At 49.6% G+C, this 23,888-nt stretch overlaps 1 protein-coding gene across 1 annotated transcript in view; it reads right to left on the bottom strand.

The window, feature by feature from the left end:
- Positions 1–88: 88 nt before the first annotated feature.
- The window catches only part of BABAM2 (BRISC and BRCA1 A complex member 2), a 342,513-nt gene continuing 318,713 nt past the window's right edge, over positions 89–23,888 (bottom strand). The window contains exon 12 of the mRNA XM_016145351.2: positions 89–414. Coding sequence (XP_016000837.1) covers positions 351–414 — 64 coding nt within the window. The 3' untranslated portion in view covers positions 89–350. The remainder of the gene's footprint in view (positions 415–23,888) is intronic.

Raw genomic sequence — 23,888 nt, 5'->3', positions numbered from 1 at the left:
TTAATCTTAAAATTTAAAAGCAGTCTCAGAGACAAGGACTTTGGAATCAGGGTGTGTGCATTTACATCTTACTTTCCCTGGAAAAACATTGCATCATAATTTGTGACTTTATTTCTTCCAACTAAGAAATATATGGAAGGCAACAAAGAGGGAGCGACCAGAGGCGGGGGGCTCCGGGACAGGGTACCGCCAGCCGGCTTGCGTGGGTTCCAGACGGGACGCGCAGGGCTGCTGTGTGAGCACAACGCCGCCATGAAGACGTTCCGAGTGGCTTCCAGGAAGCGGCCATGTGTGCTGACGTGCGTGTGGACGGAGCAGTCTGGCTGGCCACCTCTCAAGAGTGGTGTTTCCTAGAGCTTTCCATTGGCAAACGCTGCCTCCTGGAACTGAGGGACAAAGGTTTTGAAATAAGCCCTGGTGGGAAAGAGAGGGAGAAAAAAACCTGTGGTTAGCACAAACAATTTGAAAAAAAGTGCAACTCAGAGCTTTCAACCTAACTCAGAACAGTTGTTATTTATTGTTCATGCATCTTGGGTTGGATTTTCCTTCCTGCTGATGCAAAGCCTTCTGGATTTTTCCGAGGGAGGAACATGCACTTCACTACTGTGTTATCTTGCACGAATATTTAAAGGGCCCGAACGCAGAGCCTCTGGGCTGCCAGCTCCTATTGGACATCAGTACTCAGGTTCCGTCTGCCGTTTCCCAGGCATAAGACAAAGGCTTCAAGCCACAGAGTGACCAAGTCAAACACCCAGCTGTTCTGGTGATCTGAAATATCACGAGGGTTGCACTTCTCACTCAGCTGGATCTTTGACTTCATGTAGACAAAGAGGGTCTAATAAAAAGGATTTCTAAGTGACCCATGATCCACATTTATTTCTAAACATACATGTAGTTTGTTCTGCTGGAGAGAAAGCCAGGCTGGTTATCAGAAAACCTTTCCCTGGTCGGTCAAAGACTAGGGGCCGGATCTGGGGCACGCCCCTCTGCTGCTCAGACTTTCTGGCACCCGGATTTGAATCGGTGGAAGCGGGCTCTACATCGCCCATGGGGAGAGGGGCGTGTGCAGGGCCCACTCTGTGCTGGGCGCTGTATGAGGTGCCAGGGCTCGAGATGAGCCGGATGTGGCACCCGCCATGCAGGAGATCCCAGTTTAGAGGAGGAGACGGAGACTAAGTGACACTGAGCGGCAAGGGCACTTATGGAGGTGCCAGGAGGCACCGGTCTGGGGCGATCGGGAGAGGCAGCAGGCACTGAGGGGCTTCTAGGCAAAAGGCGCAGCAGACGCGGAGGCCTGGGGGCATGGGACGGCTCACTGCGAGCCGAGCCGGGAGCCCACAGATCTGCCGGAAGACGAAGGCTGAGAAAGTAAGTAGAGGGAAAGGAAGCTGGAGGAGTCAGGGTGGGCACCCCAGGCCCTGGCCAGCCAGGCTTGCCTCCCACTTCCTCCTCCCCTGCCGCTGGCTCCCACGAGATCAGAGTGGTCACACCTTACTTAAGTGGCTTGCCCAGAATCGTGACATGAACTAGGAAGGGCCACCAAGAAGACCTGTCCCCGGACTGCAAAGGCCTTAGGCACCTCACCCAAGAAGCCTTCCAGTCCATGTTATGTAGGATACGGTTCCAATAAGCTTGGCGCGCCAGGCTCCCAGGAGATTAGAACAGCAAACAGAAGGAGCAGAGGAGCTAACTTAAGGGCAGGAGACAGACCAACCAAAGCAGTGAGAAGAGAGCGAAGGCGCTCGGGAGTCCTGAAAACTCAAACAGGGATCTTTCGGTGCAGGGGCGAGTAGCCCCATGCAACTCGACAGGCCGGGGCCACCCTAGATCCCAGCACAAAGCAGTTAGTGATGACACCTGACTGCCTCCCCGGCCCCCAACACCGAGCCACCTGAAACCCTGTTTTGAATTTCACCACTTTGCTCTGGCTTTCTCAGTCCTAGCCTCTGAACGCCCCCTGCACTTAAATGACTTAAGTGTTGGGTCCCTGCGCTGGAAGGCCCCTTCTGTGTGCGTCATGCGGCACCACGAGCCCCTACCTCTCTCCTCCTCGCTCCGCCTCCTTCCCCACTCCCAGATGAACGCCCGCCCCAGCTGTCTCCTGTCTGGCTTTGCACTTGGCTCAGGCACGGCGTGGTTACTCTCAGGCTTACACCACCCTCAGCAGAGAACCAGCCAATCTGGGTCTCCAGCCCTCATTTCTCTCCCAAACTTCTAGTCCCACATTTCCAACCACATGCAGGACACTGACTTGGATGCCTCTCTGTTATTCAAACCAGCATGTTTGTCCCAAACGAAGTGCTCCCTAGTATTAGGCCTTTGAAAGGCTTTGGCCCATTTGCACTTTTGTAAGGGAACCCTGTTCCCTCTCCTCCCTAGACCCCTGTGCTGAATTCATCCTGCGGCTTCTTTTTCCTCCCAACGTCCCCTTCTCCTTCCTGACACCTTCTAGCTCTTCATCTTGTTACCTTTCAATAAAATTGCTGTAGAGGCCTGTTGCTCCCCTGCACACAAGGCCAACTTCACCTTTCTGCTTCAACTAGATGAATACTCAGAAGAGCAGTCACTAACCCAACCAAGAATCTCCGTGTTCCCCAAACTCACAGCCTGGCACTCTACGACTTTCACTCTCTGGCTCCATCCGCAACACGTTAAAAAAAAAATCAACCTTTTCCTCCAGTACATTTTTGGAATCCTGAAACCGCTCCCGCTCCCACCCACAAACACACTTTGAGAATCTAAAAAAGCCAAGGATGCGCTCCCAGAAACACTGCAGGTAAGCCTCCCCACTGCGATGTTACATGCAACTGGGGGATGCCACAGACCCCCCTAAGCCCATGCATGTCTAGGATGCGAGCCCTCCTTGTCCGCCCACAGTTCGGCCGCTTGCTCCTCCCCATGCATGCCATTTTCCACCTCTGGGTCTTATTCAGGCTCGGGCCAAACGTCCTTGTTCCTTCCCATCAAGCCTTCCCTGGTCACCAGACGGTTCTCTCCCTGCTCATAGATACTCTTTGTGATTCTCCCAGGGCATCTGTCACATGTGCTCACATCTTGCTTGCTGGGCTGCACTGCCAGCCCTGGAAAGCGGGGAGCATGGCATCTTCTCGGTGACCCCACAGGCCTGGCCACACAGAACACTCAGCGAGGCCTTTGTGGCTGTAATTAAGGTAACTACTGACAGCCACCAGTTTGTGGGAAGCAGTTAAGCCATGTCCGTCACACGCTGTTTAACGAAGTGAGGGAGAGCAACCCCAGGAAGCAGACAAATGTAATATTCAAGTCTGGAGGGAGAAAATGTAATCCATTCTCAAACTGTAAGCTATGCCGACACGTAAAGAGAAAGAGAGACGAAGCCCCCTCCTTCATCCACATCTTGCTCAACACGGTCCTGAGCCAGCTGAACTCACCTTCCCTGAGACGTACGACCTCAAAGCCCTTTCTGCCCCACTGTCCCCTGCCACAATCATCCATATGAACAGGGGGGACCATGATGGGGCAGAAAGGGCCCTCGACCTAGAGTGAGAAGCCCTGAGCTCTGTCTCCTCATGGAGAGGAGTGGGGACGAGCCCGCCCTGATGTGGCGCTCACGAGAGACAACGGGAGGAGGAAGGGGCAGCTTAGATTTTCCTTGGAAACTTCTAGGGGAAGTGGCTGCAACAGCGCCAGCTCCTTAGACCAAAAGGTCTTGGCAGGACGGAGCATATCTTACAGCAAGTTCTTCCCTCCCTCAGAAAGTTCTGAAGTTTCCTGTCCTGTCCCGGGCTTTCCCTGCCAGGGCGAACTGCGCGACACCGGGGGAGGGAGCAGCGCGGAGAAGGGCCGTGGAAAGGCATGATGCGACCAGCTGCCAGCGAGCGCCGCGGCCCACCCTCGGGTCAGCAGAGGAAGGGGGAAGCGGTGGGAAAGGCTCCCACCCGCGCACAGGTTTCTTTCAAGCACTGTGTTCATTTACTTCACTGTTTTTTTTTTGTTGTTGTTATTGGAGAAAATGGAGAGCTGCCCAGAGTATATCTTGTCATTGGCACTAGTTATCTGTCACCTTTTAAAAAATCTTTGACCCGAAGACAAAGTGTGTGGCAAGCTTTACAAGTGTGTTAGGTGGTGGGGGAGGGAAGGTCTCCTCACCTCCCCATTAGCTGGCCGAGACTTCCGGTCAGCAGGGAGAGGACCCCGTGGCAGTCAAGCTCCTCATTCTAGTCACAGGGGAAGGGAGTTTATTTTTAGAGCAAACTGGAGCTCGGTATGCCGCAGGACAAAGTGAGGTTCTGACCCTCTTCGCTGATCTCAATCCCTTTGCTGCAGGTTTTATAAAATCACAACTCAGTCCAATTTCAGAGTCTCAGGTCAGGAGAATAAGACTAAACAAGCTGACCCCAGGAGAGGCCGGGCAGGTTTTCCGTGAACGCGGAGGACTGGCCTCGGCGCACAGGCAGAGCAGGGGACAGAGCAGACGGGCTTCTCGGGGCAGGAGCTGGGGACCGAACTGCCCGGCGCGTCTGCTCTTCTAGGTCTTGGATCCAGGGGTAAAGCTCTTCTCTGGGTGCATCTACAAAGCAGGGTGCCGAGCCTGACGATGTCTGGGGCCCTGTGGCCATGGGCCGTGAAGGGCAGCTGGTGCCGTGTGGGCTCTGGAGCCAGCCACACCTGGGCTCAAGGCCGAGCTTGGCTCCTTACTGCGCTGCTTGGGCAAATGACTCACCTGTTTAGTTTTAGTGTCTTCAACTACAAAGGGGAATAATAACGCCTGCCTTAAAGGGTAATCCTCGCGAGGATTAAATGAGATGCTCCAAGGAAGCACTTGGCCTGGCACTTGGCATAACAGATGATCAACAGATGTCAACCGCTGACGAAGGACCAAGCTGGGTCTGAGAGGGAGCGGCTGAGTCTGCGGGACGGCCGGACCCTGTGTGGAAATAGTGTTCCCGGGGTCCTCGCCCTCGGTTCATTCCTTCCCCTGTGGCTTCTTGGGCCTCTTCTCCACTTGTCTCATAAAGCAGGTAGCTGGAGGCACAGAGGCAGCGGGCCTCAGGGATGACCACCCAGCCGAGGTCGCCGGGACACGGTGCATCTCTTCACATCCAGTCCAGAGCTGCTAGTGGCGCACTTGTGGTATCTAAGGACGAGTTCTGTAGCGAGAGGCACCTGCGCGCCCTTCCTGCCTCAACCTGCTGGGATGCTCCCACTGCGGCTCTGGCCAAAGGCGTGGTTGGGGGTAGGGCCGTGAACTGGATGGATGGTTAAGGATTGCGGGGCTCTGACTGCTCATGATGGGGGTCCTGAAGCTGGCCTCAAATAGATCTTTTTCTGTCCAGGACAGCATGCATCGTAATGGGGACGCAGTCAGGGGAGTGGAAAGAGCACTGAGCCAGGAGGCAGAAGACACAGGTTCCAGTCCAGACCCTGGCTTCTTTTGTCACCAGGAACTTGGACTCAGTTTCTTCACCTGTAACAGGAAGATTTATACTTGATCTCTAAGTGCCACCTAGTTATGGTTCTGAGATATCCACGGGACCCTGAGCAAGCCACTGGACCTGACTGCATCTTGATTCTCTGTCTTTCACAAACAGGACAGGTCAGCGATGAACACTGCCGAGCTCCGAGCAGATGTTCAGAGGCAGCACAGGCAGTTTACGAGGACGGAAGGCCTGCTCCCCTCAGCCAGCCCTCTGTCCTCCCACTGAGAAGAGGGCCGGAGCTGTCAGGGGAAACGATCCCAGGGAAGGGGCTCTGGGGGCACTGAAGAAAGTTACGACAGGGAACCATCAGGAACGTCCTCAGAGGCCCTGGGGACAAGATCTCATCAACAGGGTTTTTCCTTTCTGGAATAATAACTTTTATTTATTCAATGGCTCTTTTCAAAAGAATAAAAATCCATGAAATCGACATCTGAAAATCTGAATCAATACAACTTTAAGAAAATGAAAACAAAAACAGGAACTATAAAGCCCAAGGAGGTTGGGGCCTCTGGGGAAAGGGAAGGAGCCACACGCGGCAGGTTAGGCGCGCACAGCTGGTGCTCGCCCCGGTTCATTCTGTCGAGCGTGACAGGAGCCATGCTCGCTCTCACTTTGCAGGCGAGACAACAAGCTTAGCGAGTTAAGACACCTGCCCAGTGTCACCCTGATCCCAGTGCCACGGCAGCAAGTCTTCCGGCTGGGGCACAACCACGGGGAGGGGACCTTGCTGCCGTTAGCCTCATTTACTTAGGACTTTCTATTTTGCAAGAGCCTAAGTAATTGCTTTCTTCCAAAACTGGACCAAAAAGTAGGCCCTTTCTGGAATTCAAAAGTGCTTTTCTTTGGGCGAGCATAGGATGAGCCTTATGACATTTGCCAGAGTCAGGCCGGCATGGTGGCGGGGTGTGTGTGGGGTGGGGCGGGGCGGGAGAAGTGGTTCAGGGACACGACCCTCATTGTCAGGAAAACAAGAACATATAAATCCAGTCAGAATTCGTTTTGGCAAATTGAGGCAAGTTCCAAAACATCTAAGGCTCATTTCTTTTCCCAGTTTTTTCCTGCAGCTGTGACTTCAACTGGCACATGTTTTCAATCAGTCATATGCAAACCGAATGTGGTCTGAAAATCAAAGTAGCCCTGTAAATAGTGTGAGACAAGTCCTGCTGATCATTCCTTGTGGTCTTGCCTTGTCCTCATTGTCCTGAATGGCCACTGTAAATACTGACTCATTTAGGGTGACTCTCCCCGTGTCAAAGGGGTCACCCCTCATAATAGGATCTCTACAGAGACACCAGTTCTCCTTCGATGCCCTTCACCCGAACTCTCCCAAGGCCCCTGTGAAGACTGTCCAACTCTGGGTGCCCTGGTGAGCAAGTGACTGGCGCGCCGGGAGCTTATTCTGTAGCTGTGCCCCAGGCGATGGCAGCCTGGCTCTCTGGTGGGGCTACGGGAACAAACCGGTGGCTGTAACTGGCTCAGCACAGTCTCCCGAAAGGCGCCAAGCCTGTGGCAGGCCTCCTTCGTTTTTAGGGGGTCCAAACTTGCAAAGCAAGAAAATTGATACACTTGAGACGCAAAGGCATGATATTATACTGAGAACAAAATATCACACGCTCACAGCATCAGGCAGTGGCCCTGGGCCTCAGTTGAAATCTCCCCTCTCCTGTATTCCAAGGCACACGGGGCCTCCAACCTGAGCCTGAGATGCTGAGATTGGTGACTAGACTAAGTCTTATACAGCTCGGGCTCTTCGCCTGTAAGACGGCCGAGGCTGTAGTCTTAGTATGTGTTGAATTAAAGCAAAAGCTATTTAGGAGGACTTCAACAAACAACCAACTAGGATCCATTTCTAGACATCAAAGTATTGGGATGAAATCTGGCTCCTTCTAAATCATAGGGTATGTTTAAATGCTTACTAAAATGATCAAAATTACCTAGTGGTTCTCTCTCCTTCTGAGGCGCTCCAAGGAGGCCCTCTGGAGCCTGGCCAGTTCCTTCGGGCCAGAGCAGCCTACAGCCAGTGTCTGCAACTGTGGGCCTTGCTTCCTACCCCCTGGGCAGCCCCTGGTGCAGTGCACGAGAAGGCGGAGGAGGACAGGACGGGGCCAGGCGCCCAAACGAAAAGGAGCGACAGGGTAGTTCTCACGGGCTGCTGAGCCCTCCCCAGCCGCAGGGCTGCCTCCCTCCTCAGGGCTCTGCCTCTGTGCGCACACGTCTGCTATATCCCAACCACTCTCCCACACCCACTAGGAGCTCCTTGATGGCAAGATCCACTGACATGCTCATCCATCTTTGCATCCCAGATTCAAGAATAGTGTCTAACACGTAGCTCCTCAATAAATATTTCTCAAATTAATATAAACATGGGGCTTATTTAAAGATGTTCATTAGAATTATGGAATTTTGTAACAGAAAGAAACCTCAGAGGTCATATAGTCTAATCATTACTGGGAAGGGAAAACTGAAAGCCAGAGAAGTTGATGGTCCCCTTCATATGGCATAAAAGAATGACAGCTGTTACCAAAGGTCTTTCCCCAGAGTTGGCTGGGGCCCACCTGATGGGCTACATCTGGCTGGGCGGAGGTCAGGTACTGGGTGCAGAGAACTCAGGAATGTGGAGCCCTGTGCTCAGCTTGTATCCCCATCTCCACCTGTGCGGAGTGCCTCAGGTGGCAGGTGCCTCAGCAGCAGGCCCCGCAAGTCCTCTGCTCAATCTGTAGCCCCACCTGCAATGAACTGCTGGGGAGAACTGGTCGCCTGTCTGAGTCACCACCAAGGTCACAGATCACTTAGTCAGCAAAAGGGGAAAAACCAAAGGATGGACCTCAAAGGGGAAATGCTCAGGGTTCCAGCTGAGCAGACTGTACACTGGTCCTGGTCGGTGCGGGGTCCAGACCCCAAGTCACACCCTGGTGGGGATGCTGCCTCAAGGCTTATGCTCAGCACTGCCAGCCATCGGCCTCCAGAGAAAAGTGCCAGACCCCCAAAGGACTGAGACAACACTTAGGAGATCAATTCTTTGGGACATAAAACTATCTTCTCCTCCCCAGACAGTTTCTCTGGGGTTTTTAAGTGTTTACCTAGTTATAAATTTGGTTTCTCCCACTGGACTCTCAGCATTGAAAGGCTGCAGCTCATGCTGCTTGGTCCCCCGCCTGCTGCCTTTTGGGCACAGTGTTAGTTCACGAGAGCACTCTGGGTATTCGCCCTCCTAGCTCAGTGCTCACAGAGGCCCCTTGAAGATCTAGGGGAGGGGCAGCAAGGATTGCCATGGTTCCTCTTCTTTTCATTCTAATCACCCCCGCCTGGCGGCTGAAATCATCTCCCCAGATGCCTGGCTCTCTGAGCTTACAGGTGGAAAAGCAGCAATTCCAAATAAGGGAATTATTCAATGGCAGAGGATGCCAGAGGCCTACCACCCCTGCCTGGTGCAGAGGCCTCGACAGGAACTGGGCTGGCACATGGGGAAGTTCCAGGCGGCAGGAGGAGGCAGAACTTTTGGCAAGTGGAAGGCCCTATGGGTCTTCCTGATCATGATGAGGTGCATGGCAGAGCTCACCTGCCCTGCTGGTCCCCAGGGCTCACTCTGCTCTGCACCAGCTCAGAGCCCTGCACTGTGCACCAGTTACAGAGAGGGAGGGCGGGAAGGACGGACAGAAAGGAGGAACATACAAACAATGTGGATAAGTGATATCCACACATGGAATCAAATAGGCTTGTTCAAATGATGGGTGTAATCCATTAGTGTGTTGTGAAACCGATTTAGTGGGTCCTGACCAGTATTAAATTCAATAAAAATAGAGTGCATCATGTGTGGCAAAGAGACACGTTTTTTTTTTTTTTTTTTTTTTTTTCTTCACGAAACTTGTTTCAGTTACATGTACTGGATTAGCATTGCGGTAAAAATCTAGGAGCCAGGAGTATAAAGCAAGGGAGGTGCCTACTACCTGCCAGACAGCATGCTATTTACTTTCGTCTTTATTACTTTACTCCTCCTAATGGGCCTGCGACCTGGTAAATATTATCTCTTTTTGCCAATGAGACATTTGCAGTTCAGCGATGCAAAGTAACTCTCCTGAGATCACACATCTAATAGGTGGCTATGCGCCTTCTGACTCCTGAGCCGCTGGACTTCGGAGTGCGCATTCTTTCCACCCACCGTGACTCCCAGTGGACAGAGCCTGGCGGTGGAGCAGGGTCCGGGCTCTGCCTCTCCATCCGCTGCGTGACAGTGAATCACTCCTCCCGTTCCTCAGCTGCACAGTGAGGGAGTGAGACAGATGATATCTAAAGTTTCTTGATTTGGCGGTGACCTTCCCCCTCCCAAACATCTTAGCTGTATTTCAGTCTCCTCCACTAAAAATGGAATTGCCAACAGCCCAGTCATGAATCTTGAGAGCTACTTACCACCAACTCCCGTTACACCTACACTCGTTCTTAGGAATCCCCTGAATGGTCCTCCTCCTTGCAGGTTTGTGGGTACAAAGGTGTTGGCTAGCATCTTAATCCCTCATCTAAGGACCTACATTGGGTGGCTTTTCAGTAGAATTATGACTGTGATAACAAAGGACAAAAGGGATGAACTTGCCTTCACTGTTACTTGCCTATCTGGTGCCTAGAAGTACTAACGCACCCTAGGAGGCTGAGTGTCTGGGAAAAGGCAAAGAAAGCGTGAGAAGGGCACATGCGACCCATCAGGTACACACAGAGGCACCATAAACGTGCTCTAAGTAATGAGCCCCAGAAGAGCAAAGGGAACCCAGAAGTTACCTCTGACACAGATAGAGTCACTGGCAACTTAAAACTCCTCAGGATTGTTGAGAAGTACTATGTCTGGAAAGCGCCATAAAATGGGAGGTACTGTTACCCCAACATAATTGAGCCCAACATTATAGGAATGGAGAGGCTTGAGTTGTGGGCTCTGCTTTTCACTTGCTATGGGCCCTTGGATGCGCACTTCACCTCTCTGACCCAGATGCCTCATCTGTAAAGTGAAGAGATGGCTTCTGAGTTCACTTCTGGGTCTAATACACTGTTATCCATTATTTTTATTATTGCTTTGGTATTAATTCAACCACTTCAGCCAGATAGAGTTTCTTAAGTGGAAGTAGTAATTAACAAGTGACCTCTCCCTGTGCTTTGCTAGAGGGGTTCCCTTAAGAGCCTTAATAAGCATCCTCAGAGGCACTGGGCATGTCTGAGGTTTCTATGTATCTCCCCTTTGTCTCCAGATCTGACTTAGGACCCCCAGAATGGATGGCCAGCATCCACCATGGCAATCTTCCTTCCATCCTTCAGACCAGCAGACAAACAAACCCTCACTCATTCATGGTTTGCTCCTCTGCTAATAAAGGGTTGGTTCCTGTAGGGGTCAAAGAATAAATCTGCGCAGGGCTCTGGCCTCCGGGGGAAGCGAAGACGTGTGACTCGCGGAGCGGAGCGCTCAGGCTGACCCTGGTCGGAATCAGCTGGCTGCGCTTTCACAGTCCTGGGTCAAGCCGTCCTTGGCTGCTCTTTCTTACTGCAATTGCTCTGGAATAACCAGAGCTGACTTTCCACCTGAGCATCTTTTTTCTTTTGCTCTGAGCTACACCAGGGCAGGCCGGATGGCTAGTGCCTCTAATAACAATAACAATAATTTGCAATTTATACAAGGTCTTTCATCGGGGGAATCTTAAAGTGTATCACAAACAATAATTAATTTCCCTTTGTAACTCTGGGAGCCAGCTAAGTAGGAGTCCCTTTACTTTGCAGGTAAAGGGTACTTTCCTGAACCACGCAACATGTTGGGGGCCTCTCTATCTACCCCGAACCTCCGCGCCCTCCAGGCCTGGCATGAACTTCGGGCCTTTCATAGAGCCTGCCACTGCCAACCCAGCCCGTGGCCGTTTGCGCTGCCTCCGACGCTCCGTAGCATGAACTGCTGAGCCAGTCACTTGGTACTAATCAGAGACACATACAGTTGGAAGAGATCTTAGGACCCTGTCCAAGGCCGCACTTGCCCTAACAGCATTTCTGAGGTGCGACCCTCCAGCTCGGACTGAACCCCTTTCGTGAGGGAAGGTATTCTGACGCCTTCTTACCTAGTGGCATTTCTAACACTTACTATCTTCTCTCATACTGCAATCTGGCCCCTGGGTCTTCGTTTTGCCTTCTGGAACAAAACAGTCCTACCTAAATTATCGAGGTTTGGTTACTGATTGATATCTCTTGTACACATGCTGTCTTCTTCTGTGGTCAGCCGTGGGCGGGGCTTGGTGGCTCACACTCGCTGAGGTTCAGTGAAGCCTTATGAACTTGACGGAGGCAGCTGAGGCCTCCACCATGTGTTCTAGGCTCCAAGGCCAGGCTGCCTTCCTGAGCACTGCGGGCAGGAGTCCCTGGGTGTTGCTGGGTCTGGGGGCCTGGGTCTGCCCAGCTTTAAATGTGGCTCTTTAGACTTTTCCGTCATCTGGTGTAGACACTGGAGGCTTCTGTGTTCGTTTCTAGGGCCTGCACCTCAGTGACACAAAAATACCCTAATTTTCTGCTGACTGACTGAATGAATATCCTTCTTTCTTAAATCTATTCTTAAGTCTAGGCAATAACTTCCAATTGCAGGGATGGCTTTTTGAAGACCAAGCCAGACAACAACTTTTCCAGTTCTTTTCTCTTTTCTTCCTTTTTTTTTTTTTTTAACCTTTCTTTATTAGGATAAATATTTGGTGCTAAACTTGAAAAAAGAATGCATTGATGCTAAGCTGAAGCCCAACACGAGGACAGGAGCTTCATGATTACCCTCTTCTCCAAGGAGTTAGAGGCACGGGAGATCTCAGGGTGGGGAGGAGGCAGAGGGGCCAATGAAACCATTTGAAAATTTATTTCAAAAGGCTAAGTCTTCTGGGGAAACCAACAATTCCTTCAAATGATTCTGGGTCCTTGCTGGTAGCTTTATGTTTGAAAAGGCCTACCCTCCCTCTGCCAAGAATACATTGTTTGGGTGAGATTTTTCTCACAGTGGCTTACCATGGAAAGAATTTTGAGTATGCATCGAAGGCTGTTGTTTTCCTAAAACCTCCTAAAACCTGAACGTTTGCGAGCATGAGGTTTGGCTTGTGGTGATGGAGCCAGCCTCCTGCTTTCATATGAGTCCTGCTTTCTGGCCTAGAATCAGGGGTGATCATTTTGGACTTGGATTTGGCCTGGATCATTGAGTGGGGGATCCTTGGGAGAAGAAAAATGGATTAGAGATGGAACCGGCTAGTGTCATTCTGCGGCAAGAGGACACCCTGCAACCTTTTCGACCCTATTCAGAGGAAAGAACACAAAGTTCGGAGTCCAAGAGAACAGACTTCACGTACGGCTCTGCCACTCGGCACCTGTGTGCCTCGGGAAGTTACTCCGAGTCTTTGTGTGTTCCTCTCTGATGGGCCCACAGGACTCACAGGGTTGTTGTGTCAGGCTCACGCGCCAAGACCTCAAACCATGTTAGTTTCACTTTCTCCACCCTCCACTCCCCTCACACAGCCACGTACACACACTCGGAGGAAGGCCCGTGTCACATTAATTCAACAAACATTTACGGAATGGCTCCTGTTTAATGAGGGAACCTGGGTACCTGGGACCACTGCCTAAATAGTACCTGCACCCAGTAAGCATTTGACAGCTGTCGAATGAGTAAATGAACTAACTTCATACTTGGTATTTGATAGTTTATAATACACTTTTACAATTGCCTCATTTTAATCCAAGCCATAATCATGTGTATGAAATAGAGGCACACGGTAAAGGCAGAGTGGGATCTGGATACGGGCCAGCGCCCAGCAACGGCACGCTGCCAGCCCTGGAGGGTCTTCTGTGCCTTCTGTGGCCATGGGCTTGGAGCAAGAAGGCATGACATTGAGGCACCCACATTCCACTAGAAGGGCCCTGCTGCTCCCAACCCCATGTCTAGCCCTAGCATCTCTAGCTAAGAGTGAGGGGGCATTATCATCAGCTTGGTGATTTAGAGTAGTAAGCGTTTAAAATCGGAAAGATCTGCTAACTAGAAGAGTTCTTTCTCTCGGGCCCTGGCCCCTGGTCCCACGCTAGCATATAGGGCTCTTCCCCAGTGTGGACTCCATTGGGCTCCCATCAACCTTCCCTACCGGGTTCGGAGTCACTATGCTCACTACCACCCTCCATCCTCCCTATCACATCTTTCTATGGCACGGAGAGAAGTGCTCTTGTCTAAAGGACTCTAACCCTTAGAATGTGCTCTGCATATTTCGGGGGCTCAAAACAGTGACAAACTACATTCCCTCTTGTTCCTAGCAGTCTTTCAGAACCAAGAAAGGAGACAGGAAGTAGAGAGTGGGTCCTTGGCTACTGTAGGCTCCCAGCCTCTTTCTTTCCAATCTTCCAGCCTCTGACATACTGGGAACTGCTGATAGATGCAAAATAAAAAGGGTGGGTTGGGAATCTTTCAAAATGTGCTCACATGGCTGGCTCAAAGACAATCCAATGTGAGTTAAGAGGGAGGAATCAGATCTGAGCACAAAGTCATCACACCCATGGAGAGTTCATAACAATCTTCTCGAGACCATTCTGACAAAACACCCTGTAGAGGAGGGGTGTCCCGGCAGAATATCACACGCTGGGCAACGTGTAAGCCAATGCCTCCGCAGTGAGGTCAGGTCCCACCACTGTGAGCTTGTCTATTCTGGACCTCTTAGCACATTTCTCTGTACTGCTAGCATGTTACCTTTGAGATATAACTGTGTAGAATATCATGTGCATTCCTTAAGCCGAGCCAGTTTTAGGTCAGAAGTTGGCAGAGAAGAGCCAGGTCCTAAACTAGACCAGGGCCCACAATGCCTGACGGGAGAGGACCAAGTCTTTGTGCTCCCAGCCATGGGGTGCCTGTCTTCTAGCCCTGAGACTCTGAGACCCTCCTGTACTGCAGCACTGCTTATAAGGACCAGCCCATGCTGCTGTGGTCTCAAAAACCAAAGCCAAGCAGAGTTAACCTGTTGTTGGCCAGCAAGGCCCCTATGAGAGGACCCCAGAGACTTCTAAGATACCAGATATCAGGAGTGGCTGCTGCATTGAGGAGCGCAGCGTCTGCCCCACACAGAGCTGTCAGGATAAGGGAGCACGTGAGGGCTGAAATCCGGCCCCTGCTCCACTCACCGAGCGGTGTGCTCTCCCTGGGCTCTATGCCCGGAGAAAGGGGCATGTTTTTCTTCCCCAAAGCTGTTAGTAGAACTCTGCACCAACCCAAAGCAGGTACTTCTTTCTAGTTTGTACGAAAGTTCTTTATAGGCCCGGGGGCCCTGAGAAGAGGACTGTCCAATTCCATGCCTTGGATTCCCTGTAAATGCATCTGGAACGCAGGTCTGGGATGCGTGCCACTAGGGTGCGGATTTTATTCATTAGAACCTTGTTGGGACTGGCACCGGGGGAAAAAGATTAGAAAGACTGGTTCTTCCCTAGTCTGAATTTTTAAGGCATCTTCAGGACCCATTTCTGTTTTTCTCACCAGAGCCAGCTACCTACCCTACCACTTTGAACTACTTCTGCCTCATCCCATTGCTCAGACTTGGAGACTAAGGCAAACACAGACAGATAGGGGGTGGGGTGGGTTTAGGCCGCCACACAGGTTCCCGAGTAAGCATCTGGCTCCCTTTGCTGTCATGGTTACCAACCAGACAAACCAGAATTTTCTTCCTTGTAGGTACAGATGAGTGTCCCACCTTGAGCCATGCAACTGACTTATATAGTCAAGACTTACGCAGCAGGGGTGCCTTTCTTCCAAAACTGGTGGGCACCATGGATGCAGAGCCAGCAGACCAATGAACAAATACAGGCATTAGCAAAGTCAGCTCTGAAAATACAGCGAAGTAAGCCCCCACCCTTTGTGGATTTCAACAATCTGAAAGTATGCTTTGTGTTGTGACTACTGCGAGGCAAAGAGAGGACCCCTCTGGTCAACTCCTTACTAGTCAGGTCAGGAGCCCTGGCTGTAAAAGAATGGCCACAAGTTCAGAAGTCTTAGAGAGCTGGATCTGAAAACCCTAAAGATTACGTAGTCCAGGGTCAGCAAACTTTTTCTGTGAAGGACCAGATCGTAAGTGTCTTTAGCTTAGCAGGCCATATACTCTTATCTCCTACAACTCAATTCTGTCCTTGTAGTGACAGTGGCCATGCTCAACATGTAAATGAATGGGTGTAGCTATGTACCCATAAAACTTTATAAAAACAGGCGGCTGGCTATATTCGCTATCAGATTATTGTTTGGCAATTCTTAATCTAGTACAACGCTCAATTTGCAGAGGAGGAGTGAAGTGATTCCTTTATAGTCATAGGTCCCACCCGAGACCATCCAGACCTGCATGGGTTGGTGAGAGGAACAGAGATACTAGAGCCACCAGCGCAGAAGGTCAAACTAGCTACTGGGATCACTGGAGATTTCGACTAACACATTTAACTTCACCAGAAAGAGCCAAAGTGCAAGTGGGAAATCGCAGATTAAAATCTAATAGGATTAGGAAAAACAATGCACGAAGATGTAACCATCAGTTACAGCCTCATAAGTATATGTTGCTAATGTTCAGCTGGACTCAGCTGGACTCAGACATAGTCTTAAAATGTCTTTGGTGAAGGCTGGTAAAAAGGAGAAATGAGAACCTGGAAAGCCACTGGCACTTGCCTGTGAACAATATGAGAAGAAAACAGCAAATTCATTTTTTCCAGTCAGCAGCTAGTCAAACATCTCACGGTACGTAAATGGTCAGAGAGGACAAACCCTCTTGTCCAGGGCTGAGAACAGGTTGTTTTGCTGTCAAGCATTTTCAAAACAAGTTTTCTTGGTCTCATGACAGGTTGTGGCAAGAACAAGAAAATAAAAAGAGTGGAAGGTCCCATGACCGCTGCCCTGGGCTTCCACGTGGGCCAGCTCTGCCTGCACAGTCAAGTCTGCTTTCAGAGCGTGCAGATAAAGCTGGTCTTAGGGCTAATACCGTCTCTCCAGTGATACCATTAATAAAGTGATTCCTCTAAGAACTCTCTGGCAGCCAGATAATCAGTCTAGTCTGGGCAGAACAGGCCAAAGTCATTCTTAAGCCCAAGGGCACTATTCTGCTCAAATCTATGCCCTGCTTTGTTTTAATTTTCACCTCATGTTATGTGGGCAAATTATTTCCCTGAAACTGAGGTTAAAAGCCATCTGCTCTGAGGTGGATTTTTCCATCTCAACAGCAGAACACTTGGTCAGGGTGGGGCAAAGAGATCAGCAAGGAGGCACCGATGGGGAGGGCCAAGATTAAGCTGGTCTTAGAAAGTGCCATGAACTCCCCGGCAGCAGTGATATCGCTCCTAGGGGCTTAGGAGACTCAGCCTGAAAGATGGGGTGAGTCAAGCATGAAGCCAAAGGACACGCAGGCAAGTGAGGATCTGGAGACCACAGACACCAAGCAATCCAGAGAAAATGTTCAAAAATCAACCAAACCAGTGTGCTAGGAATTTTCAGACGCCCTCGGTTATTCCTGAAGAACCCAATGCAGCGGACCCGGACTCAAGTTCAGACTCAAATTCTGAATAGCTATGTGACCTCGGGCAGTGCATTTTCCTTCTCTAGGTCTTCATTGTTTCCCTTCCAAAGTGAGGCAGCTGGACTGTCCTTCTAGCTCCCATACTGTGATCCTCAGACTCACCAGTGTGGGGAGAATTTGGTCAGTTACCATCACGCTCCTATGGCCGCCTCAAATCACACAGCGCAAGGGACAGCTACAGTTCCTGGGAGAAACTCTGTGAAAGAGGGCTTGCTCTTACTCCATGACACAACTTATAGACCACCAAGGCTCTCTTCCTTCAGCCCACTGTCTGAGAGAATGTTCTGAAGGAAGAGGGCCACAGGTCCGTGACGACTGGTACGGGACATCCCACCCCACCGAGCTCCCACACACGCAGTGAGCACGTAGCACTTACTGCCTCTACCCAGAGAGTGGTTTGAAGGTGCTGCCAAAGTCTGCCATGCGCCCGGCCTTCGCTGCCCGAGAGGGCAGCCTTGAAGACAGACGAGTCCTCCTTCACCAAACAGGCAGCCGGGCTGTTCCGACGGCTGAGCTGTCCCTCCACACGGGATGCCCACAGATTTGAACTTCAGATAAACAGCAAACAATGTTTTAGTATAACTATGTCCTAAACATTGCATGGGATACACTTACACTGAATTATTTGCTGTTTATCCGAAATTCAAATTTAACTGGGCATCTTGTATTTTCAATTGCTAAACTGGCGACCCAACTTTGGAGAACAAGAGCGGGTCTCTGAAAGCACTGGGTGTTGAGGTGGCGAAGAAGGGGCGAAAGGCCCCAAGACGAACATTCCTTAATAGTGTTCCAAACGTTAACAACAGTTACCATTCACGGAACACCACAAACATGCCTGGGATTTTATGATCGGTTTTTGCATTTAATAGTCACAATGCCTTGTGAGAGGGGACTGCTACCCTCCTGCATGGATGAGAAAACCAGCGTCTACAGAATTAAGAAAACACTACTAGAAAGTGGTAGAACCAGGATTTGCATTCTGGTTGGCCTGACTCCGGGGCACACGTTCCCTCCACCCTGCGGAACAGGGCTACCTGCCTCCTGTCACCCCAGGCTTCCTGGCTCCTGGGCCTCTGCACACTCTGTCCCCTTTGGCAGAAGTGTCCTCCCTCTATCTCTGCACCTCAGCTCTGACCCATCCTCCAATGGCAGCTTCCTCAGGCTCAGGAATCAGACATCAAACCCTCTCCTCAGGACTCCCACTGCATTTCACCTGCAGTCGGCACATATTTCTGTCTTACGAGAGTTATTTATATAGAATTTTTATCACTTCTAGTTCAGTGAAGAGAGGGACTCTACTCCACATATCACTGAACATGCCTGATGCCTACTTTGAACTCAGTAAACATTTGCTGAATGAATGAATGGGAAAAATGCTGGTGATCATCGTAGAACCTAATCAGTGTCTGCCACTACAAATCCACTGGGGCACGCCAGACCTGAGTGTCACCCAAGGCAGAGAGCCCAGAGACTCCAGTTCTAAACGGACAGCTGTGGGCTCAGCTGCTCGGCAAGCAATCGGAGGGAGGGAGGCAGGGCATTATAAGAGTAGAATGCCAGTCTAAAAGTTGGGAAACCTGATGCAGATTCTCAGTTCCTGCGCTAAGTTACTCTGTGACCTTGGACAAGTCACTTCACTTTGGAGGGTCTCAGCTCCATAACCTGTGAAGTAGGTGTAATCTCATAGGGTTGTTACGAGAATGGCAGGAGTTAAAATACGTAAGGCATTCACAGCTGTGCTGGTGCAGTATACGTACTCAATACACATTACTACCATCTGTGAGATGCTCAGTAAGGACTGGATGATTTATTATTACTTATTTTCATAAAAACAACAGAGCCTCCTTGCCTTTACATATATGTTCCCGTAAATTTCACTTTTCTGGACACCTGGCATGATGACAGTTTATGGATTATCCAATCCCCAAAATGATCAATAATGGAAAGTTTTGATTTTCTATACTTCGGTTTTGATTTTTAGAAGAGCTACAGAGCTTCCTGCTCTGCAATTCTGCCTTGCACTCAGCGGATTGAGTAGTTAATACCGTGGACGGCTCCACTGTCAGAATGGAATCTTAACCCCTGATGGATGGACTGTTCCAAAAATCAATCAGCGGGCTTTGTAGTTGCAGCTCTTCAAAATGGGTGGATGAGTTTTAACACCTGGAGAGCAGCAACTTGTGTGTGTGTGTGTGTGTGTGTGTGTGTGTGTGTGCATGCACACATGCATGTGTGTGCACGTGCACATACTCTGCATATAGTGTATACACCTCTTAAATGTTTGCAGAAACCATTGACTCTTATAATCACGGCTATTCTAAAGACTGTATTCCTGACGGCCAATGCGTCTCTGCCTGGCAACGTGGCCCTGACCAGCTAGGGCACACAAGGAGGCCAACCACCTTTTCTCCGCAGAAGTGACTATGGATTAATGACTGCCCTACACCACTCCAGCCTCACTTCTGCTTTCTTGGTTTCCATTTTCCATTAGGCGTGACTAAGCACCAGAGGTTCTGTGTGTCTGGGAAGACAAGAGTCACTGGAATTTTTCATTCTCTTCTCAACGTGCAGCCTCCCTGCTGGTGCGGAGGCAGCTAAGTATGAAGCACTGTCTCTTTGGCCTGCTCCATTACAGTATCCCTTTTCTTTTTTTACACGTCGATTCGAGTAATAAGTTCGGCCACAGGAACGTTTACCTCCCCTTAAAGGTACTCAGTGCCAGGTCTGTATATTCTCAGAAGAGCTATTTCTATTCAAGAATACCCTGGGCTTTCCCCATGGCCACAGCAGCCCTCAGCCTCCAGGCTGAGCCACTAGGGAAAAGGCTCCCATGCCAGGCCACCCCATGGGTAGGTGGATGGGTACGTGCATCCAGAAACGCTAACCTCCAGCCCTTGACTCCACTGTGCTGCTCCCGTGAGCAAGGGAACAGGAAACAGGCAAGTAAAGGTAAGAGGTCAAAGGTAGCTTGGGCTGGGCCATGGATCAGTGATCAGGGGCAGAGGGTTCTAATCGTGGTACTGTATGGCCCCGAACAAGTTCTTCCAGGAAATGAAAACGATGAATGTCAAGTCTACGCCAATCACTGTGTTAAGGGTTTTTACAAGAATTATTTCATTTAATCCCCACCACAATGGTTAATGCTTACCATGCTCAATCTTGGCTGTTCTAGATAATCTCTAAGGTTCCTTCAATGTTCCATGTCCTAAGACTGGCCCCCAGTGACCTTCCCAGATGCATTTCTACATGGTCACACAATTTCCCTCTGCTATTGGCTGTGGAATTCGCAGGTCAATGGAGTAGTGGTAACTGCCCCAATATCTGCTCCTGTTTTTGCTCACCTATTTCTATTTTAAGTCATGAATTTAGTTCATTTTCACAGGTGGCCCCTGTGCTGCATGATCTGACGACAGACAAGACAGAATCTCATTTCTGCAGAAGCAAGGCCTCTGCTTGTCATTAATGACGTGCAGAGAATGGATGGCTGATTGCTCTTTGATGCTGCCCTTTTTTTTTTTCTTCTAGAATTCATGCCTTAATGAGAAGTGATAGAAACAAGCACTTGGCCCTCCTGCCTTGGCTGGACTCCACATCACACATGACAGCCCTGAGCAGCCCTGGCGGCACCTGTCAGAACCCAACACGCACATCTGAACAGTCAAGCCTAATTCCCAAGAAGCTGTTTTAACTTGACATTTGAAAATGTATTACATCTAGAATTATTTTACTGGGTGTGTGTTTGGGGCATATGTGTGCACGTTCTTCAAGTGAAGTGTTCTATAAATATCAGATACGGGTTGTACAAGAAAGCGTCACGTACATAGTGTACTTAATTCCATTTAGTAATGTTTTCAATTTGTGTCTGACCTCTGGCAACAGAGATGGATTTTTTTCCAACATGAATAAAAAAGTATGCTAAACTACCTTAAACACAATTATTACTTAAAATCCCAGAAATAAATGAGAGTTTAGTTATCATCAGCTAATAGCCCAGTACTTTCAGGTGATGGTACTAAGGCCCAGAAAGGTGAAGTGTCTTTCCCAAGATCACACAGAGAATTCATAATGATGCCCAGATGAGATCCAGGCCTCCTAACTCCCAGGCCATTATTCTTGGCATTTTCTTTACTTATTGTATGTTTCCTCTTCCAATAGCTCAAAAGCAACTCTGATTCCATTAGTGTATGCTTTTACTTGGGTAGACTGAAAACATCCGAAATCGACTATTCTACCTTTTCCTTTCTGACTCTATAAGATGCCCGTCTATTTTTCCAAGAAGGAAAATATATGACTATAACGCACAAACAAGGAAGTAGCTATACTTGGTTATCACGAATATTTTCCCAGTGACTAAGAGGGGTAATTAGAACCCAAGCCTGAGCACTCAGTAGCTCTTACAATAGCACAATTGAGTTAATTTCCCTGACAAAGATGTGTTGACCTTACACTTATTCTTTCCACGTGCAGCTTCTTCTGGCGTGCATGACTGAAACCAGAAAGTAAACCCTAACCCTGTTTTCCACTGAGAAAGCAGGATAGATGGGGGAGGTTCCATCCTTGAAAGAGCCCTCAGAGGGGCCAAGGAATGCAACCAGAGGACAGCAGGAACACAGACGGAGGGCCTGGAATAGATGGTCTGCGGGTCCTGTCAAAGGGAGTGAGGAGTCTGAGCTGGGTTGTAAACGCCCTGTGCCTGGTACAGCCTGAAAGTATGGTAAGCAGCTCACTCTGGGATGAGGGCTGTATTAGCAGTAATTGATGGCCAGGCTTTTTAATGGAGCTTATCATTTCACGGCAACAGATGTCAGGTTCTAATAAATAACATGTTCTCTCTGACCTACGCAATTTGGAGAGGATGCCTGGACGTCAGGCATTTCTGGATTCCTCCCCGTCTCTGTTGCTCTCTCTTCTGAAAGCAAAAACAAACCAAATCCCTTGAAGATACTTTTCAAAATGATTCTCTTTGAGAGTTCAAGGATCCTGAAATGCTATGTTATTTATTTGCTGTATTTTCTTCTTCACGGCTTCTCTATTTCTAAACCCCAGGAGGGATGACTGAGCTTGCCCGTGCGGGGCCCCAGGGTGTGTGGGTGAGTGGAAAGCTTTGGTGACCTTGGGCCTTTCTTGACCCCTGGATGGGCTCACCCTCACTGGTCCCTCTCCGTCCTCTCAGGGTACTCCGATTGCCCAGGCTCTGCCGACCTGGGCCTGGAAAATTCCCTCCTCTCTCCTGAGGGGAGTTTGGCTAATACAAAGTTGGGATTTTTTTTAAAGGGAACTATTATTCCTAGGAAACTCATGGTAAAACAAAAGATAAAAGAAAACCCATGAATCATAGCAGCAGTTGGGCTTGCAGGTTCTGCCACCAAGGTCTGACCGCAGTGGGCCCCCTGCAGCCGAGCTGTCAGGGAGCTCGGCCCTGGTCGCTCTGTCTACTTCAGTGCCCTCTTTGTTGCCAGGTACCCTTTCTGCTCAGAGTGGCTCAGCTGTGCAGCTGCTTCCCCTTGCAGAGGGGCTGTGGCGGGGAGTGATTACAGCTGGCCACAGTTCCTACCTTCCTGGTCATCTACATACCCTCAGGTGCCAGATGGGAATTCCAGAAATACAGAAATAAAGGGGAGGAGTGGGGATAGAGGAGGAGAAGCTGGCTGCAAAGTCCCCACCAGGGTTTTCCCTAACAGTGAGCGGGGTCTGGGTACCCCGATTCCAAAGCTGGGTCAGCTGGGGCTCCGTCTGGCCAGCTTACCAGGCACAGAAACCGCCTGACTCGGCAACTAAACCACAAGAGAAACAAAGCATAATTTGAGCTGCACTAAGAAACTACCGACAAAGGAGCGAAGAAGTAAGTATCTCCTGAAGAAACAAACACATACATAGGCTCACATTATAACCACTTGCATTTCATGCGCACCCCCTCCCTGACCCCGCCCTTAGTCCCCAAAGTGTTCGCAGAGCTCAGGGCTCCTGTGACCATGCTGTGAAGTACCCTCTTTGAACCAGGATTTCCACACTGTGCCCCCTGGCATCCTAGGGGTCGAAAGGGGCCTCGGAGGCCACAGTAAGGGGTACAAATTGGGTGGGGACATCTATCCCCTTCTCTTGAATCAAAGAGAGGAGATTTGTATTTCTCTATTTTATTTAGAGGACTAATGAATAAGGCTGGACTGAAGCATTTAGCAGCTAATAAGAAGTTTGAAGAAAACGGTGGCTTTGAGAATATTAAGGTATCAACAATGAAAAATCACTGAAATAGTCCAGAATGTACCTTTTAAAAAATTTTCTTGAAAGTCACTCTGCAAAGACAGTTGGATGACAAATAAGAAAAGGATGCATGGGGAAGAGCAACATGTGGGGAATCAAAGGCCGTCTGGGGAGCACTTGGAAAACAGCATCTTCTTTCTAACCTTGAGGCATGAACGGAAGTAACATGATTTTAGAAGGTTCATGATGAATTACTCCCATGTGTTGACTGAGAAGATATTTTGGAATATTCCTCGGTGATTCTATTATATAATAATTTGATGTGTGACGAGCCATTGCAGTAGGTGGTTCTGGGGTTAAATTCTATTCTAAGAAACTACTTAGGCCTCAACTTGATACTTTATACAATGAAATTTATGGAAGACTCACTCCCTGTAATCACAGATTTATCAGACTGAAAGGATTACAGAAAATCATTTGATTCACTCTTCTAGATATATCTAAAGCTATGTACAAGAAACCAAGTAGGTAACTAGTGGGTTTGCTTTTTTTGTTTTAAGTGATAGTTGGGTTTACGTAGATTAAACAACCGAAGGGTAGATTTTTTCCCCCACTTTTCAAACTGGTTGTGCTGGCATCAAGTAGACACAGCCAGAGG

The sequence above is a fragment of the Rousettus aegyptiacus genome, unplaced genomic scaffold (genome assembly GCF_014176215.1).
Source record: "Rousettus aegyptiacus isolate mRouAeg1 unplaced genomic scaffold, mRouAeg1.p scaffold_m13_p_7, whole genome shotgun sequence".
NCBI classification, from domain to species: domain Eukaryota; kingdom Metazoa; phylum Chordata; class Mammalia; order Chiroptera; family Pteropodidae; genus Rousettus; species Rousettus aegyptiacus.
The sequence above is the reverse complement of the archived record's forward strand: the minus strand, read 5'-3'. Positions and strand labels throughout refer to the sequence as shown.